The following is a 19,991-nucleotide window of genomic DNA, read 5'->3' on the forward strand; positions in this document are numbered from 1 at the left end:
CTGTGCATAAGCAAGCGTCTGATTCTCATGTGTGTGGGGCTGCAGGGACGGAAATGGACGTGGAACACGGATTCTATCGACAGGTGGACGTTCAGGCCCACGCTCACTACATCGTTGCCTTCTTTGTGCTGGTGATCGGGACGGTGGGAGTCACTGGGAACGCCTTGGTCATGTACGCCTTTTTCTGGTGAGCAGCTTTTCGAAACTCTTGTTGAGCGATGAGCTTAACTGTGTTTTATCAACATGCATACTGGGTATGCATCTCTAAATTGTTCGGAGGGCTGAATATGAGTGTGTGTCTGTCTCTTGGTGTTTGTGCTGTGATTACCCAATGGTCTGTCCCTGGTGTATTCTGCCTTTTTGCTGCATTCTAGGTGAGGATGATTTCTATTCCCACCAGCCCTGAATTAGATGGATAATACTGAAAATGGACGTGAAATAACAAAAAAACAAAAACATGGTTCATTATCTAATTTTCTGAGAATTGTATAATGTTGTTTCACATATTGTACACATTTTATAAAGATGCTCTACACATTTCAGACATGAAATAGTTAAAAGTTAACATCACGTCTAACCAGAACCTGGCCTCCTGACACATAATCTAAAGACATTTTTGCAAAGCATTACCCATAGACCCCCTCGTTCACCACGTGTTGACTGGGATGGATCTCAACTCCCTTCCAGCCCTGATTGGAATAATGCATCAAGTCTTATTGCAGTAAATCAATAGATATAATCGTTAAATGAAGCAATGACTTCCAGTGAGTTTCAGCAATATTTCTATTTCTGACGCGGTCCTAATATCGAGGGAGTTGAGCATCAGAGCACAGTTTGTTAGGAAACAGAGCGTCACTGTAAAACCAGTCAGTTGACAGAAGCCTTTTGCCCGAGGACTGTTTTGTTAATCAGAGCACGCAATAAACAGGCCTTTTTGTGGCACATTACATTATCAGATAGCACATCTGAGACGTCTGCTTGCATTAATGCAATACATTCTACAGTACATCTAACACAGCGCACGTAAAAGCAAACAGAGACTGACTCTGAAATGGTGTGTAGAAGTGGTCACTTCAAGTAGGCGATGCGATAAAGCTTTAATGCCTCACAGTACAGTGTTTCAGTTTATTTTTGCAGTAAAAAGCACAGCTGCCACAAGTGCAGGCAAAAAGGTCTTCACAGTAGCCTGCAGGGATTCAATACCAGGAAGCAGCTCAGTGATTTTTTGACTGTACTGGATAAATCAATGCATGAATTCAATCATTAAGTTAGCTTCTCCTTTACTCGCACACTGTAAATGCTGACCCACCCTGATCACATCAAGAGTGCAAAGCAAGTTTCAGCGACAGCGGTGCAGTTTGAGGTCATGCAATCGGCTAACATGTGGCGCAACCATCTGGATTCTCGGGCTGACCGCAAGAAAAAAACTTAGTTGCAAGTCAACAAGTAATTTGCTCTCATGGACAGAAATCCAACCATGTCGCTTCTTTTCAAACCTTATAACTAGTAGTGACATGCCCTAAGATGAAGCCCTATAATAGTCCTACGCTGCCTAATTAATTCCATGCCAAAGAGCAACTCGCGACAGCAATCACTTGGTGTTAAAATCTGAAGACAAGAGCTGGCAGAGTCTCGCACGATGATGATGCCGGCTCTGACTCCCATTTTTGACATTGCTGTGGGCAAAAGCTTAATATTCATGTCTGAATGACTGAGTGGATCTCATATGATTCAGTGCAGTTAACAAACTTTAAAAAAAAAAAAAACACAAATTCATACACCCAGAGTGCATTTTTAAAATAATAAGTAAAACAACATTTGCTAATGAAATACCATCAATTTATTAACCTATACTTGCTTTGATCCAATTAAAAACAAGACTGCAAACACTGATTGCAATCAGGGACTAAACCAAACTTGAAACCTCGTGCTTCTTTTCTGTTCAGCTTTTTCAAATAAAGCAAATAAAAAAAAAAAACATTAACTTTGTATTCAAGACATTTCCAAAACCATAAAACCTTAAAGAGTCATTAAATCTTTTCAATTGCAGAAGCAACAGCTGGAATGTCACACTACAACCACTCCTGGATATATATCTATATATTGTTTTCTTTTTTTTTTTGCAGCTGAATACAAGGCAAAGTGCCAGATAAAACCTCCAGGTCTGACATGCTTTTTGCATTAAGGTCCAGCATCTTGGTGATGCACCTCTATGCACGGCTATCTCCGATGCTGCATCACTCAATCTCTCCTCTGGTCACACTTGTTGAGGACACACAAACACACTCCAACTTATCTGCCGGGGAAGTGAGTGAGCAAGTCAGCGCTCATCTTTTAATGGAAGGTGGGCAGGAAGACAATACCCAGAGGCTGCCAGTTCTGACAGAGCTGATAGGGCTTTGTATAGAAACAAAATTTCATACAAATAATTCAAGTCAGCTCAAATTCTACATCTCTATCTCTATTATTACTTTGAAAACGATGACAGTGCTATTGCCAGTGATTACACTGATACCTCAAAGGTTTTTTATGAATAGTTATTAATATTCTGGGTCCAACAATTCACAAAAGCTAAAACCACATTTGGGTTATGCTGGCATTTCACCAGAGAAAATCCCCACGTGAGGACTTGACGCACCACCTCCTGGGATCCGTCCGTGATTTACAAAGTGTTATCAAACAGCATTCAGAGGGCGGCCGTGAGCTGTGACATGCAAACAGCAGAGCGATGCTGGGTAAACACCATTATCATGCATTACAATGTGACCATCTGTCCTCCCTCCCATCCTCAGAAAATGGTGTTCAAATATCTCATGTGGGCGCAGGAATAACCTCTGGTTTCACACTCATTACTGCTGATAAAAGGTGTGCATGTCAGTGTGCGTTGCAGGATTATGACAGCAGCACATTAGAAATGACATAAAATAACATGGACCACAGAAAGAAAAAGAAAAAAAAAAACATGTGTTGCTGCTTCGGCTACGTTTCGTGTCTGCCCGCGGCTACAATTCATATCTTGTGTGGTTCATTTTTGGTTCAAGCAGAGGAGCTGCGCCGCATGATGATGATGATGATGATGATGATGATGATGATGATGGATGGCTAAAACAAATATTTAAATGAATCCATTCAATTTCACTTCTTAGAATTATTGTTGGTTCAGTTTAAGTCACAAATACAGATGTCATGTTGTTTTAGTGCATTTGTTTCACTGATAGGTTTGTCTGTGACGTTCTCATTTTGTCACACTGTGTACTACTGAAAAGAATTTCAGACAGGGATATTTTTTTCTACGATGCATCTGAGTTTGAAGATCATTTCTAATTGAATCGTTGACCTCTTGAGATGAACGGCCAGCGTTTACTGTCTCACTGACTGCGGCTGCAGAGACGGCAGAGCCGGCTGTCATCGTCTCAGACGGCCTCTGAACCGCAGGCTAAAAGGTTTTGTTTGGCACAATGAATCCTTGAGGGAGTCCAACAGGAAAAAAAAAAAAAAAACAATGACGTGTTCGCAGTGAATTATAGATATCATTTTGTGATTGTCTTGATATGAGCTACATTCTGGTATTTTCAAGCTTGTTTTTTTTTTCAGATCATCTTTAATCAGATGTTGAACTAAGAGCAGTTGCAGAATAACAATAGTATTCAGACTGAAGCTTCATCTTTTTTTATGTTTTACTTCTTCGTGTGTTTCAGCGACAAGAAGCTGAGGACGCCCCCCAACTTTTTCATCATGAATCTGGCTGTCAGCGATTTCCTCATGGCGATCACACAGTCGCCCATCTTCTTTGTTAACTCTCTTTATAAAGGTTGGATTTTTGGCGAAACAGGTATTTAATACAATAACCAAAACTGGAAGCATACATGTTGTGTATATACATCTCCTCGTAGTGCGGTGTAACGTGAACCATTTTTGAATGGTGTGAAATGCAGTACCTCTATTTCTAAGATGTTGCATTTTAAAATTTCAACTCCTCTGAAGAACTTTGACAATGAAATGCTTTCCTCTTTCTTCACAGGCTGCAAAATATATGCCTTCTGCGGCGCTCTATTTGGAATCACGTCAATGATAAACCTGCTGGCCATCTCTGTGGACCGCTACATCGTCATCACCAAGCCTCTGCAGGCCATTCAGTGGACCTCCATGAGACGCACCTGTCTCATCATCGCCCTCGTCTGGCTGTATTCACTGTCGTGGAGCCTCGCACCACTTTTGGGGTGGAGTAAGAGATTTACAGTCTTGCGCATTATGTTCTTTTAAAGCCTAGTGCATCTCATATTTGTGGAACTTTTCTCTTATCTGACTTTTTTCTCTGCCTCTAAAGGTTCATATATCCCAGAGGGCCTGATGACCTCCTGCACTTGGGACTACGTGACGTCGACTCCAGCCAATAAAAGTTACACTCTGATGCTGTGCTGCTTCGTTTTCTTCATTCCCCTGGGAATCATATCCTACTGTTATCTGTGCATGTTCCTGGCAATTCGCCATGCAAGCAGGTAAACGCAAAGAAACAACAAAAACACGAACATTGGTGAATGTGTAAGAATTAATTGCCATCATTTAAAGCTCATGTTAAAAAATCTTCCATCTGACCACCACAGTACCTATAGCACTATATCAAACTCAATATTTCTGACGCAGTATATAAAATAGGCAAGGTAAAATTTTCAAAGCAATATTTGTGAGAACAGTTACGCCATGAAAAGGCTTCATATCACCCGGTAATGCTGAGATTCTTTAGTATGAATCACATATGTTCTGTCTGTTCTCAGATCCTGTCACTTTCTCCCCATATGCATTAGTGTCCTTCCTTGGTAGCTGTTATATGTTTGAAAATTTACCCTTGAGCTGTCTGCAGCTGCTCCCTATTTCAGGATCGGCCTCGAACATTGAACATCCCACAAAGGATCGGCAGATCTGCAGCCTCTTATTCAGTCCTGGGCACATGCAGACAAAAAAGACATTGTCAATTGTTTCTGTTGTTTAGAAATAACATTACATTATTATACAACAGAAAATAATTATTTATCAAAGTGTAAATAAACATAATGTAGTAAACTAAATAAAGCCCTTAGGAAGAGCGCAGTCGCACTATAAGCATGTGGAGCAGCTTTTCTGCAGCCTTGAATGCCCAGGTGGGCTACATTATGGTGGTCCCCAGTGAACTGAGAGCTCTGGATTTATAAATTAAAGTTACATGAGAGTTATTCCAGTTGATCACAACATTGCATATCAGAAATAAAAAAATGGAAAGTTCATTTTAAATATGAATGAAAACATTCTGTTGTATTTTATGCAGAACAACAACGTAACCACAAACCCACAGGCAACAGTGTGAACAACAGAGCCGAATCACAGTCAAGTTAAAAAAAATAAACAATAAAGCAAGGCAACCATGTTGAAACCGGAAGAGCTGGTTCTCAATTTTGCCCCAAGTTCAAATTCCACATATTGACCTAATGGGATTGGGAATCTCCCCTCAGCCCTGATAAACAGCACAGAATCACAAGCTTCCTGGCAACTGAAACTCACTGTTGGCTGAAAAACTGCCAAAATCACCCAGTTCTCTCTCAGGCAGTGGAAAAATGGCCAAAAAAATTACAGCAAACCCCTACTTTCAGCATCACATGCTGACTTGGAAGTGATGCCTGCAGGCAACGTTACTCAACGGTATGCAAGCAAAACCGTCACACTGTGAGGACTGAACCACAATGTTGACCTTAGTGTTCTTTATTTGACCATGTAGAAGTTAGTCTTATGAATACTGAAACTACGGAAGCTCTGTGTGCAAAAAGGGAATTTATAAAAAATGTAGGTATCATCGTCACGTGGTGGTGTCTGAAAAAAATCTTCAAATGAGCTTTGAAATATTCCTTTTTTTGTGTGTCCTCACAGAGATGTGGAGAAGCTGGGGTCTCAGGTGAGGAAGTCAACCCTGATCCAGCAGCAGTCCATCAAGACTGAATGGAAACTGGCCAAGATAGCCTTTGTGGTCATCATAGTGTTTGTGCTTTCCTGGTCGCCCTATGCATGTGTCACCCTCATCGCCTGGGCTGGGTAAATATACAGTATGATGAGCTGGGTTCTCTATGATTAAATGACAGCATCACATGTGCGTTTACAATTTGTCAGAGCCTAGCTTACATTGTGGAATTCATTCCAGTCATGGATCATGAGTCACATGCCACATCTGAAAGTATATAGTGTCATATAACTTGACGAAAGACTATACAATAAGTTCAGATGATAGTACCGGTAGCGAGTCGCATTCTGGAGACGTCTCCTTTTCACATTTGTCCTCTTTCAGATACGGAAACATCCTCAATCCCTATTCCAAAGCTGTTCCTGCTGTAATAGCCAAGGCATCGGCTATCTATAACCCTTTCATCTACGCCATCATTCACTCCAAGTACAGGTGAGCGCAGTCAGCCTCACCACCGTGAAGCTCCATGTGAAATGGGGAATCAAGTGTCCTCATTAAGAGAGCAACGTTTTCTCAACAGAGACATCTTAGCAGAAAAAATACCCTGTCTGCACTTCCTTGCTCAGCCCCCCAGGAGGAACTGCATATCGGTGTCACACAGCGAGTCCTCCTTCAGGGACTCTATGCTGAGCAGGCAGTCCTCAGTCTCCAAAACCAAGTTCCAGCGAGTGTCCTCAATGTCGACAACAGACACAGTGAGTGTGCAGCACCACAGTTCAAACAATTTCAGTTCGATCAACACGATCAAAGGTATTAATACCGATGTAAATCAAATGTTAAAATAGTCCTCTCTAGTAATATCTATCCATATTTTTAACATTGCTGTTGCACAAGAACTCTTGCTGCCATTCTGTTGCTTTGTTGTGAAAAAGGGGGCTCGATGCTGCGTTTCATTCAGAAGTGTACACACACTTGTGCCAAGGTTTCCAACAAGACAACATTACTGTCTTTACAGCGCCTTGAAAAAAATATTTTTCGCTGGGTTTGCAAGACACATCTTTACCTTGGAATCAATAAACAATTTCTCACATAAAGCATCTTTCAATCAATAGCAGTTGCCATATAGTGTCATTATGTAGCGTTCTGAAAGCAAGAATTGTATGTTATTTAAGTCAAGTAATACCTTGATATAATTAATTGCAGCAGGTTTGGAGCGATGTGGAGCTGGATCCCATCGACCAGAGTAATTGTTTGAGGTCCAGTTATTCCCTTGGAGCTCTGCGGGACAAAGAGTGCGAATTATTGACGAAACAGAACAAAGAAAAGGGAATCCACTGCCAGGAACAGGTAAGGTAGGTGTTCATAATTACAGTCATTTTTACTGTCATGCTACCTTGACGTCAAAAGATTTCAAAATGATCGCTATATCCTGCTTTCATAGCATTGTTGATTCTGTTTTTTTTTTTGTTTTGTTTTTTTCAATTCTGTTGTAGATTGCCATCTCAGAGCAAGATCCACTGAACAGCAGTGAACATAATCTGTTACCTGAGCCTGACAGAGAAATGTCCTTGGCCTGTATCAGGGGAGAGAAGGGGAACGTAGAAAACTGCAATCAACAGAACAAAGAAGAACATGATCAAGAGAAAGAGGTTGAATGTGAAGAGACTGACGAAAACCAAGCGCAGAAGCAGAAGGAGAGGAGTGAGTCACATGGCCTCTGCCAACCAGACTCTGTGGACAACGCTGTATGTGCAACACGCCATTGTCACAACGGCTTCAAAGGAAGGCCAGTTCGACCACGGCTTTTGTGAGGAAAACAAAGTGCACAAAGCAAAAATAGAGAACTGTTGCTCGGTGCAGCCCTTGGACTGTTCTGCTCAGCTCTTAAAAATCTGTGCACATGTATTTTTTTCTTTCCTCCAACACCGGGAAGCTAAAGGTTGCATTTGTGTAACTGTTGTGGCTGAGCGACGCTCACACAAAGTAGAGTCACAAGAATCCTGAGCTAAACTCTCTCAGTAGCTCTTTACTGTTTTTTTCTTGACTGTAATTTGTCACAGAGGTTTTTGTTGCGTTTGCACTCACAGGTATCCCCAGATCGATGTTGGGCTTGAGGGTGTGTCTGTATGGAGTTTGCATGTTCTCCCAGTACATGTGTGGGGTTTTTCCCTAGATCCTCTGGTTTCCTCAAACTGCCCATAAATATATGTTTTCTACAGCTGATGGATGACTAAACCAAAAGGTGTGCAGGATGTGCTGGACGGATGGATGGGTGGATGACATTGTGATCTACAAATCTGCAGTTCAGGCTACAAGTGAAGATAAAACGCCAATATTATATCTTAATCTCATAGATATAAGACCTGAGTTCAAAATACATTAAAGCCACCAATCAGTTACAAAGCAAAATAATAAATACTGCACCCCAAACCAACCAGGCTCACTGTGTGGTCAGATTCACTCATTCATTTGTTTACTTTATTCCAAAGGTGAGCTTTCAGCAAGACATTTCATATAAATGTGCCGTCTGTGATGCACTTTTAACACGTTCTTTGGCTCTACGATGGGTTTCAGTGATTGTAGGACTGATTATAATGTATTCGACATTGTTAAACATCATGTTTGTAGTTTATTAACATTGTGTGCTGTATCATGACTTCAGGCACTTTAGTGATGTGATCATCGACCCCAGACGGAGAAGACAGCGATGTCGGCACACTCACAGCAGCTTTGAAATAAACTGTTTTTCATCCCAGCCAGTTGGATCTTTGTCAGATTCAAAATACTTTTTGTGAAACTCCAGGCTTTCATTCACAGTAACTATTTTGGGACAGGTGATTTATATTTTTGATAAAAAGAAGAACGTTTTTTTGCTACTCAGCCTGGATGCACCGTGCGCTGAGATGTTAAATTCCAAGAGTCAACGTGACGCTCAGCATTGTTATCATCATTTGTTCATACCACTACCAGCAGATGCACTTTTCTGTACCATGTTTTTTTTTTTCTTTTCTTTTTTTAGTAATGTAACTGCAACAGCAACAATGTTTAATGCACTGCTTATTTTGCTTATTTATTTTATTTTATTTTTTGGGGGGTGTATTTGCTTTGTTTGCATAAAGTTCTTGACAAGCTTCGGAGTACTCTTGGAAACCGTTTTTATATTTTTGTGGCTTTATTTTAAAGAAAACGTACTTAATTATAGTCTAATTCTAATTTTCTACTTGTGAGAGCATCCCTGTAAATGTCATTCTAAAATCCAAAAAAACAGGTTTTCACTGTCGTCAGGTTGCCAGTGTTTTAATCAACAACTGAGACAGAATAAATTTTGACCTAATTGAATTTTCATGAGAGGCGACGTGAATGCTGCCATTTAATAGAATCCTACATGTTTTATACATGCACTTAGCACTTTCATTATCAACATTCTCTCCACCGATTTTACATTATTCCTTACAGGTAAACGCTTGCAGAAGAGAAATCATCTGGTAGAATGATCACTGGTAGATCCATTCACAGGTGCTGTCAAGAAACAGATCAGTATATTTGGCTGGAATTACTTCAGCAAACATTTTTTTTGTATCTGTCAGTATCTGTGCTTCATTTACAGCAATGAGTGGAGTCAAAGAATTATGATCACAGTGAAAAAGAGAGGCACTGCTTCCAACAGATATCCCATTATAGATTAAAAAGCAGGGCAGCTTTCCCATATGCACAGCCGCTCTGACCATATGTCCTTTAATGTTATGGATCTTTTGAGAATGACTCAATAATCAAGGGTTTCTCTGCTGGACTATGCCTGTTCTGACTGATTCTGAATGATTGCTCCTTTTGAACTGAAAAAAAAATTGCAATGTTTCCTTTCCAAATCATCTTTGAACAATAATTTCAGAATTTTAAAAGCAGCGTTCTGAGCCAGATTAGCTAAAGGTATGCAACACAATGTTACATAAAGAACTAATACACATCAGTCATTCAACAGCTTTGCATGAGGGGATTTTGCTGCTGGGCTTCCAGTCAGCTCACAAGCATGATATTGACTTGGCTTACATGTAACTCAAAGAATAACCAGCTGACCGACATGCAAGCATCTGATAGTGTAGCTTTCCTGGCTGCAGTAAACTAGTAGTGATGCATTTTGATATGTGCCCATCTACCAAAATATTACAGATGCTGCAATTTAAGACATCAAATCAGAGAATATAGTGGAATGAGATTTCCATCCATAAGAATGTTACAAAACACATACTGTACACGAGCACAAGAACACTTGATGCTGGCATTTCTTATTATTTAATATACATTTAAAAACATTTTAAAATGTTCCCATTCAGAGTGAATCAGCCTATCATGGGACTCACCATGGGAGCAGATCAGTTGGGGAGGTTGTGAATTTCACTTGCATAATATTTGTTGTAAATCTTTGCAGTAGATGTCATATTTACAGAATTAGAATTGATTATCTGATTAGGAATTAATCTCATCGTGCAACATTTGTCATTGCATGGAATAATCCTTTGTGAACAGCAGTTAAACACTGACAGCGACAAGCAACAGTAATTATTCAGTTATAACACTTTGATTCATACAAAGCCACACAGTTTAGCAAACAATGATTCATCTTGTAAGGAGGAAGACAGCGACAACTGAAAGAAGAATGTCTTACCTTTTCTTGTTGCTTGATTCTGAGACATGACTCAAGCGCTTCTCGGCTCGTTTCTCATGAATGTCAGTGACACAGGAACCTGCTCATCACCACCATTCTTTTCACACATATTGAAACTGTCCTCGACCAGTCCTCTTTGATCTAATGTTTGAATATGAACTCTTGACTTCATACCACACCGGCCTCCAAGAGGAGTAGGAGGAGTGATTCAGGACTGCTTTATTAAACGTTTGTGACACAAGCCGCTGCAGTATTTGAAAGACTTTACCCTGGTGTTGCCTCTCTTCACTGCTCTCACTTCAACAGGTACAACTTTTGGTAAAGGCGTCGGTTCTAATGACTTTTGGCATCGCCTCTGTTGCAGCTTGCCATTTCTTTTCAGACCACAAGAGGGCAGAGCAGCCCTTTTCCACACTGATCTCGAGGCACCAGGGGCCTGCATGGCATGAATGCCACAACACCAATTAGATCATTTCAAAAATACAATCATGAACTCAGCCTCACATGCATGTTTTTGGAGTGTGGCTGTACATGCAAACTTGAGTTGCAGTGGTGGAGAAACTTATATTCTGTACACGTTGTATTCAGTGTAGTTGTACTCTTCAGTACAGGGTGCTGCGGGTCCTGAACAGTTAATTAATAGCACTACACACTGAGTTGTCAGAGCTGTTGCTTTAAGCCAGTCTATAATTTTCAGGTTTTCTTTGTGAGTGAACTCCAGTCCATCAAAATCCATACAAGTTAATTAGTGACCCTAAATTGGCGGTACATGCTGCAAATGTGAGCGTGTGACTGACTGTGTTTCCCCTGTGATGGACTGTTGACCTGTCCAGAATGTCACCTGGGACTGACTCCAACACTCTGTGACCCTAAACTAAACTAAACTAAACATAACAGAACTGGATGGATTGCAGAGTATATGGACTAGTGAAGCAAAAATAACTAACAGAGATTCATAGTTAGTGGAAAAAACAAACAAAAGAAGAAAATTATCTAGTAACTTAAATATGTTTTCGTAAGAAAATAACAGGCAGTGTCACAGTGCACTTTGTTCAACACGAACATCAGTAGTTGAATTTTTACTGCATGCTTCATGTCAGACCTGAAAACTGGAGGTATTCAGAGGAATGTGTTACGTCACAGTCGGCTGATGGAGGAAGGATAGCTGATGGCCTGGCAGGTGCTCAAATACCTCTCCTCTTACATCAGAGTATCGCCCATATAAATTCAGGTAACCTGACAGTTTGCTGGTCCAATATAAAGTAAACAGTTTCAAGGTATTTACAGCTTTTTGATGTTTTGGTTTCAAAGAGAGAGAAACGTTTTTTCCAAGGCTGATAACATAAATGCACATTTACACTTCATTAATTTTTGTTTTATGGGAAATAAAGCTGTCTGACAAGGAAATACATGCCAGTTTTAAACAGTATCTTTTCAGTTTTTCAATATATTGCATCCTGGTTTGACGTTCAGAAAACATAATATATTATAATGTACTGAATTTACACTATAAAAACTATGCAAAATGCATTCGCATCCCATCAGCTAAGAACAGACCTTATTTGAGAATTTGATTTGAGAAATTCAAAGACCACATCATGAGAAACAAACCCGTTGGTTTAACGTATCTTACTCCCTATAAAAGCTGCAGTGGTGCGTTTAAGTTAAAATACATAAAGATAGCACATCTGATCTCGTCACTCTACACGTGGAATTAAGCAAGACTGTAAATAAGAAATGTGGTGGGCTCATTCCAGATCATAATTCAGGACAGCAAGATTTAGTAGTGTGCATAGGATGTGGCGACAGGATTTTAGAACCTTTCAGTCCTACATATAGAAAATGTTGTATTGCTAGAAATGATTAAATATGCATTTGTCCTTCTGAAGTTCACTTTAAAATGGTAATAACTGTAGATATACCTGTGATTGAGTGCAAATCAAGTGGTGTTACTGTGACTGAGTACACATTTTCACTTCTCTTTTCATATTTGTTCAATCAAGCCGGGGTGAATGTTGACTTTCATAAAGAGGACACTTGTCCTTGAAATACTTCAAGGTCACTCAAAGTCTCCTCATATCTTGTATGTAAAAAACTGAATTGTTTATTTACAATGGGGGAAATAAGTATTGAACGCATTAACTGTTTTGTCATTACATTTATTTCCAAAGATGCAATTCATGTGACATTTCTTCCAGACACTGGTATTAACTCAAATAATCCACACATGAAAAGAAATCACAACATTCAAATCCATAAATAGTGATTATGTGGAATTAAGTGCAATAACACAGGAAAAAAGTATTGAACACACTATCTGAGACTCGTTTAATACTTTGTGGAGAAGCCTTTGTTTGCAATGACTGCTTCCAGACGCTTGTATGTATGAACTAATCGCCCACACTGCTCAGGTGTGATTTTTGCCCATTCCTCCGCACAGATTGTCTTCAAATCCTGAATATTCTTTGGTGCCCTCTGGTGAACCCTTATCTTTAGTTCTTTCCACAAATGTTCGATCGGATTTAAGTCAGGTGATTGACTGGGCCATTCTAACACATTGATTTTCTTTTTTTTAAACCATTCGAGAGTCAACTTTGCCGTGTGCTTCGGATCGTTGTCCTGTTGAAAGGTCCAGCCCCGTCTCATCTTCATCATCCTGGTGGATGGCAGGAGGTTCATCTCAAGAATTTGCCGATAGATGTTTCCATTCATTGCTCCTTCAATTATATGAAGTCTGCCAGTACCACGAGATGAGAAACAACCCCATGCCATGATGTTTCCACCACCAAACTTCACTGTTGGTATAGTGTTATTTGGGTGATGTGCAGTGCCATTTCTCCTCCAAACATGGTGTGTAGTATGACAGCCAAAAAGTTCAATTTTGGTCTCATCTGACCAGACAACATTCTCCCAGTATTCCACAGGCTTATCCAGATGCTGTTTAGCAAACTTTAGACGAGCTTCAACATGTCTTTTTTTGAGGAACGGAGTCTTGCGGGCTGAGCGTCCATAGAGGCCATGGCGGTGGAGTGCATTGCCTATCGTTTTCTCTGTAACACTTGTACCTGCTGCCTCCATGTCTTGCTGGAGTGCTTTCCGGGTGGTCCTTGGCTCTTTGAGAACTCTTCTGACCATCTTTCTGACTCCCTGGTCAGAAATCTTGCGAGGAGCTCCTGTGCGCGGCCTGTTGATGATAAGGTGATGCTTCTTCCACTTGCGGATAATGGCCCCAACGGTGCTTACTGGAATACTCAGATTCTTTGAGATAAGTCTGTAACCAGTTCCATTCTGATGCTGAGCAACAATCAGGCTGCGAAGGTCTTGAGAGAGCTCCTTGCTTTTACCCATCATGAGATGTGTCTTGTTTGACTACTTGGTGAAAAAACAACCTGTTTATAGGGCCATCAATTAGCACTAACCCAGCTGATGTTGGTTTGCACTTATAGGAAGTACAAAGACTAATTACTTTCAGGTGTGAGATGGTATGGTGCCTTTCCTTGACAAACTATACAGCTTTCCCATGGTGTGTTCAATACTTTTTTCCTGTGTTATTGCACTTAATTCCACATAATCACTATTTATGGATTTGAATGTTGTGATTTCTTTTCATGTGTGGATTATTTGAGTTAATACCAGTGTCTGGAAGAAATGTCACATGAATTGCATCTTTGGAAATAAATGTAATGACAAAACAGTTAATGCGTTCAATACTTATTTCCCCCATTGTAGGTGTCCTAGAGGTGGAGGAGTTGTCAGCAATCTTGAGTAATAGCAGGAAGATTGAGAGTTCAATTGTGGGCCTGTCAAAAGCCCATGCATATCGAGTTAGCTGGTGACCATAGAATGGTGTGAAAAAGGTGAGTTTTGTGGGACTAACCTGGTATCCAGGTGCATCCTGCCTTTGCCCCTATAGGTCATCTGGTGTTGCTGACCCTGAAGAAGGTGAAGCCATGCTTCATTATTCCTAAATTAGTCTGTCTTGGACAGTCAATAGTATAAAAGTCACTTTAGAAATCAGTATCATAAATGAAACAGAAAACAACATTGCTCTAGTCAAGTTGAATGAATTGCATTTTCTTTTCACATTAAATACAGAAGAGGGTTGGTGTTAACAGAAAGCCGGACCACACTGGGAGTGTTCTCCCGGTGCTCCGGTGGGACAGGTCCGAGCCTGCCTCCCTCCTCCCGGCGGGTCGCCCCCTCGGAGCGGCTTCACGCGGCCGCCCTGAGCCCTCCTCCCGGCGGGGCGATGGGCTGGCTTATATGCGGAAGTCCCAGTTCCGCTCAGTCCACTTCTTCCAACCGGAGAACCGACGGAGTAAAGTCACGCTTGTCTCTCTCTCTCTCTCTCTCTCTCCCTCTCAACACAAACCCGGCTTCTCGAAGCGAGGTGAGTCCCGGAGCTGCTCCACATCGTCTCTTTATTTCACCTCCGCGTTTCTCAAAAACTCCAAACTGAAACATGCTGGAAATCACACGGCAAGTGTTGAAAGTGTTTACTTTCTGATTATTAAGAATTAACGATTCGTTTTTGTTCCGTGAAGCTGATGTTTCTGAGACTTTGTGGTCACAGCTGAGTTTTGATGGAGTTGCACACAGACTCAAAGCCCAGGTGAAAGCGGAGTGATCGTGTCAGACATGTGTTCAATGTCACACCCACAGATGAGGCTCAGCTTTATTTCTACTGTTCCTCATCCAAAGTCAACAGGCAGTGCACAGACTGCAAACTCTAACCTCATGGCAAGCCATTATTACTTCCCAGTGTGCTCATATGTTTGTTCTTTTAAAGGAGTTAGACATGTGAAATGTTAATATGTTGTATAAAAAAAAAAGATCAAAAGTGTTCAGCACAAAAATTAGAACAAGATGTTCCACTGACAGTTGGTTAGATGAGTGTATTAAACAATGTTTTTCACTTTGAAACAGTTGTTTTTAATACTGTAGCATGTGGTTTTCTAATAAGAATGGGAAGTTATTATTCAAATATCAGAATTAATCTTTGTTAATATAAAAATGATTTACATAAAATGTGTTTTGTGAACAGTAAACAAGTCAAGGTACGCACATGAGTCAGCTCACCCTACATGACGTTAGTCAACAGCTTGAGGCACTGAGAGATGACAATGACATGTCAGACTTGAAATATGCAGCATCATGCTTGTTACTCTCACCAAAACTCAGAGGCGGTTTTCTTTTTTCCACTTCGTAACGCTCAGACACAGGCACAGGCTCAGGCAAACAGGAGTTGACGCAACTACAGTGACGTGTGTGTGCTGGAAAGGGCGTGGAGGTCAGGGCGGTGAGAAACACCTAGGCTGTGATCAATGCAGGTGACCTAATTGTGTTGGATTCTCTGGGGGCGGTAATCTTGGAGGGAACAGTCTGAACATTTGTCTACAACCACAGAGGTCAATGCACTTGTCTGAACTTAGTTTTTGAACAAGTTTTTACACAACAGGGGAATGATAAGATCACACGGGTGACAAAAACTCACTGCTGTGAGTTGATTTGTTATTGTTAGCGGCAGCAGGATGGTGGTGTTTTCAGATATTTCAACACTGTTATGCTGGTTGCCGTAGTTGTATGTTGGCAATAATGCTAAAATTTGTGATTTTTTTACATTCATCATCTGGTAATCTTGATCATAGTTAAATCAAGCGAGTAAAATCAAAAGTTTTTACTGCATCGTTATAAATGTTGAAACTTGTCTATGTGAAATGGCTGAAATTTTTTACCAGGCCAAGTGACATTTTAATAGAATTTTGAAAGAAAATATCCAAGCTGAACACCAGCACCCGTGTTGCTCTCTGAGAAACATTTGTATAAGTACTTTTTAACAGAGCCCGCATGTGAGTTGTTTGGCTCTGTGTGAGAACATTAAGAGGTGTGTCTGCTCACGTCTATGCATGATATCATTGGGGATTGCAAAACAAGCAGTGACAGGAGATGAGTCTGCTTGTTCGCACCATATTAGGAAAAGTGACTGATCTGTTAGTCTGAGCCAGTGTGATCCAAAATCTACTTTTCACCAAGCATACAAGTGCTTTTGTCCCAGCTGACTGTGAAACCTGATACTGAGAATATGCTGTACAAGTGAGCCATTCAATGCCCCTTATTCCTTCGGGGCAGTATTTAAACAGTGGGAATATGTGCTGTTTCTTATTTGACTCCAAGATCTTTCACACGCTGTACAGTTATGTGTTTGTTGAGGCCTGTGACACTTTTTGAAACTCTGGTGTTTGTGCGCACTGGCAGCTCACATGTGTAACCTCAAATGAAATGAAACCGCGTCAACATGATTTAAAGTGCATTACTTTGGAACCGTGTTGAGGTCAGAACATCGCTTCCTTTTAAAGCTTGCCTGAGTGTTTTGCTCTATTGTGACGATGTAAAGCAGGGTTTCCATAAGTGTTACTTCACAGCACTGCTTATGAACGGTTTACACATTGTTGAAAATACAGTGAAGCAGTTTTATGATTCTAAAAAGGAAGGGTTGTCCTGTGGGGTCAACTCAGTCTGAGGTCACCTTGAAAAGGTACACCGCTGTCTTCAGTTCTAAGAACAGATCTAAAAGTTACATTTCATGCGATTCATAATATAATGTTGTTTATCTTATTTTTACATTATAGAATTGAGCTGTTGTAATTGTGCTACTGTTCTAAGCATATAATGGAAATTGCAAAAGGCTAACTTGAGCTGCTATTAAGTGTTAAAAACCAGACCTGAGTTGCAAACTTGGTCTGGTTTTGTGTTTGCTGAATACAGTAAAAAGGAGTCAGCCTGCCAGCTTCAGTTGTGGAGAGAAAGATGAAAGATAAAGTCTCCCCAGTGTCTCCTGACCACCATCCCAAGGCCAAAGCAGGAAGGGCAAAACAAGTGGGAAAATGCTTATGGATGATCCCAGCCTCCTGTGGACTCATGGCGATGTGTGAAGCTACAGCTAGCTTTGAGGCTAAACCCCCAGGCTTACTGAGTTGGCAGTCGGGAAGCTTAACACAGGACTTGATTTAATGTTTCAGTTGTTGCAGCATTTATTTTCCCCCATAACTGCAGATGAAATTGTACGTTAGCCGCCACCTGTATTCCGCAATGCCTATACACACTTGCTCTGACAAGCCTGTGGATTAGCCAGCGCACACAGCACATAAGCCAAGTTGGGGGTGTTTGCACACTATTTTCTGCTCCTGATATCTCTAGAGCAGCGGTGAAAACTTAAACTGCTTACCATTTTGTATTTGACTGGAAAAATATGACCAAAAGCACAAATATAGCATATAGAATTTATAAAAGAAAAATATCTATATTTCTTGTTTTTTCTCTGTGTATTTCATTCTGCACTGCAAAAACTGCAAAAATTCAAAATCTTACCACGTTCAAAAGTCTTGTTTTCAGTCAAAATATCTCATCTCACTTGATTTAAGATATATTTAAGATACAGAGACTTATTTCTTGGTTTAATATTCTTATATCAAGATCTCGTTTTAAGTAAAATTCACTTGCTGCATGGACAGATAATTTCACTAGTTTGAAGAGTATTTTTCTTTAATTTAGTGTTGATATCTTGTATTTAGATTGTCCTTTTTTGCAGTGTGAGAGGACAGTTTTGGCATGAATCAGGCCAACAAGTCCACATAACCGACGTTCTTATATTGTTACACCTGACCTAAATGCTGAAAAAAAACCTACTTTCCCTAGTTCTTCGCGATCACTTTCATACATGGTTTGAATCTCCCTCTCCACAACTCTGTCTTTGAGCTGCTCCTCTGTGTTTAGGGAACCAACCAGGTGAGCGGCTCGGCTGCAGCAGGTTGTGCTCTGTGGTGGTGGTGCTCAGGGACTTTCTGATGATTTACAGCCTTTAAAGCGACAAGGCCTTTTTATTCAGAAAATACTCATTAGAAAAGTTTGCTGAACAGTTTCCAGCAGAAAAAGACACTGAACTATGACTTAACTGGCGAGAGAAGCTACATTTGTGAATGATTTCCAGTCGGAGACCGAGAGCAGACAAGATAGATACTGGCTAAATTACTTTATTACGCTGCCAGTTTATTTTGTAGTTGTTAACATTGCAGCTGACAGGATCAGGTTTAACCTTGGCTGACTTTGGTTGTCAGGTGTTCTCTACAGTAAATACAGAAAACAGCAAAACAATTTGTTGGAAGTCATTCACAGATTTACCTCAAGTAGTTTAAACTTTCTGTCTTGTCATTTGATGCTCATGGGTAAGCCTTCCGTGCAGTATTTTCATATCAACATTCTCACTCTTGTGTTTGGTAGGGCAGAGGTGATATATTTCCATGTGACATGATTCGGGCTGTTCATATGGGCTGACAGGCACACACACTCTCACACACAGCTATATACAGTACTTTCCCACACATTCACTTGCAACACTAGTGAAGAGAAGTCTAATTTTTAAATATGGTGCACTGATTTATTCAATTATCTTTCTCATAAATTTCAAATGCTTCTGAAAGTAGCGTGTCGCTGCATTTAACCTCAGTCTGACTGCGATTAAATGGCTTATAGCTTCAGACTTTTAGAGGAAAAGGAATGCATGACAAGCAGGGCTTTAACCAGTGAAATGCAATAGTGCGTGAAATATTTCACCGCACCAAATAATCACTGCTGAGTGTCTCCATGCTCGCCGTTCATTGAATTTCCACACACATGCACATAATCAGGATACCGTATCTGTGAATCAAAATGTGGAAGTGGAGTTTCCTTGAGGTGTTGAGAGAAACTTTATGTAATTACCGAAGAGAACTGAAACTGACCTCTAACAAATCTGGCGATCAGGGTGTGTCTTCTCTTTCTTCTCTGCCTCACCAGCTGCTCCAAAACTTGTCTGAGGAAAAAGCGAGGCTGCGCGATGTGGATGCGTGCCTAACGTTTGATATCGCATATCTTAATCACCAGCTCCAAACCCCAGGATTGAGCTGTGCAGTAGACCGTGGCTTGCTGGGAAAAATTGATGGAACAGTCTTTTGAGAAGAAAGAGCGATGACTCCTCTGCCTTGCACTGCCTAATTTTTGTTTTTTAATCATGCTTCACTTGTCTCGGCTTTTTTTTTTTTTTTTTTTCCCACAAGTGTAAGGGAAGTATGATTACAGTCTGATTTGTAGAGCCACTGCTGGGAGGAAATAACAAATGAAAGTAGATTTAGAATGCAGCGTTGCTCGTGGTCATTTCTGGACTCTTTGTTCTTTTGAATCTAGATATCCACAAATTTTTATACCCCCAACCAAATCAGGCTGCAGGCAGCATGCACCCCACACAGGGTGCCAGTCCATCATAGTGAACATGCACAAGCTCTAGTGAAAGATTCCTCTTCTTTGTGCGCTCGTTTTTGTCCCTGATCTATAGACCAGGCACTCAATTACATATGAATGGCTGGCTGC

General features: G+C 40.6%; 2 protein-coding genes across 4 annotated transcripts in view; both read left to right on the plus strand.

Moving 5' to 3' along the window:
• Positions 1 to 47: 47 nt before the first annotated feature.
• On the plus strand, positions 48 to 7,282 carry opn4xa (opsin 4xa). Its single transcript, XM_030084897.1, has 8 exons — positions 48 to 187; positions 3,699 to 3,832; positions 4,022 to 4,225; positions 4,328 to 4,499; positions 5,899 to 6,060; positions 6,311 to 6,418; positions 6,507 to 6,681; positions 7,130 to 7,282. Exons 1-8 carry the CDS (start codon positions 54 to 56, stop codon positions 7,280 to 7,282), a joined length of 1,242 nt encoding a protein of 413 aa, XP_029940757.1. The 5' UTR covers positions 48 to 53.
• A 7,565-nt stretch (positions 7,283 to 14,847) lies between these two features.
• Positions 14,848 to 19,991, plus strand: part of pdlim5b (PDZ and LIM domain 5b) — a 33,319-nt gene continuing 28,175 nt past the window's right edge. For all 3 annotated transcript variants that reach the window (XM_030084929.1, XM_030084931.1, XM_030084932.1), the window contains exon 1: positions 14,848 to 14,979. The gene's annotated coding sequence lies outside the window, so the exon portion shown is untranslated. The remainder of the gene's footprint in view (positions 14,980 to 19,991) is intronic.

Source organism: Salarias fasciatus (genome assembly GCF_902148845.1).
Source record: "Salarias fasciatus chromosome 7 unlocalized genomic scaffold, fSalaFa1.1 super_scaffold_4, whole genome shotgun sequence".
In the NCBI taxonomy this organism is placed as follows: Eukaryota; Metazoa; Chordata; class Actinopteri; order Blenniiformes; family Blenniidae; genus Salarias; species Salarias fasciatus.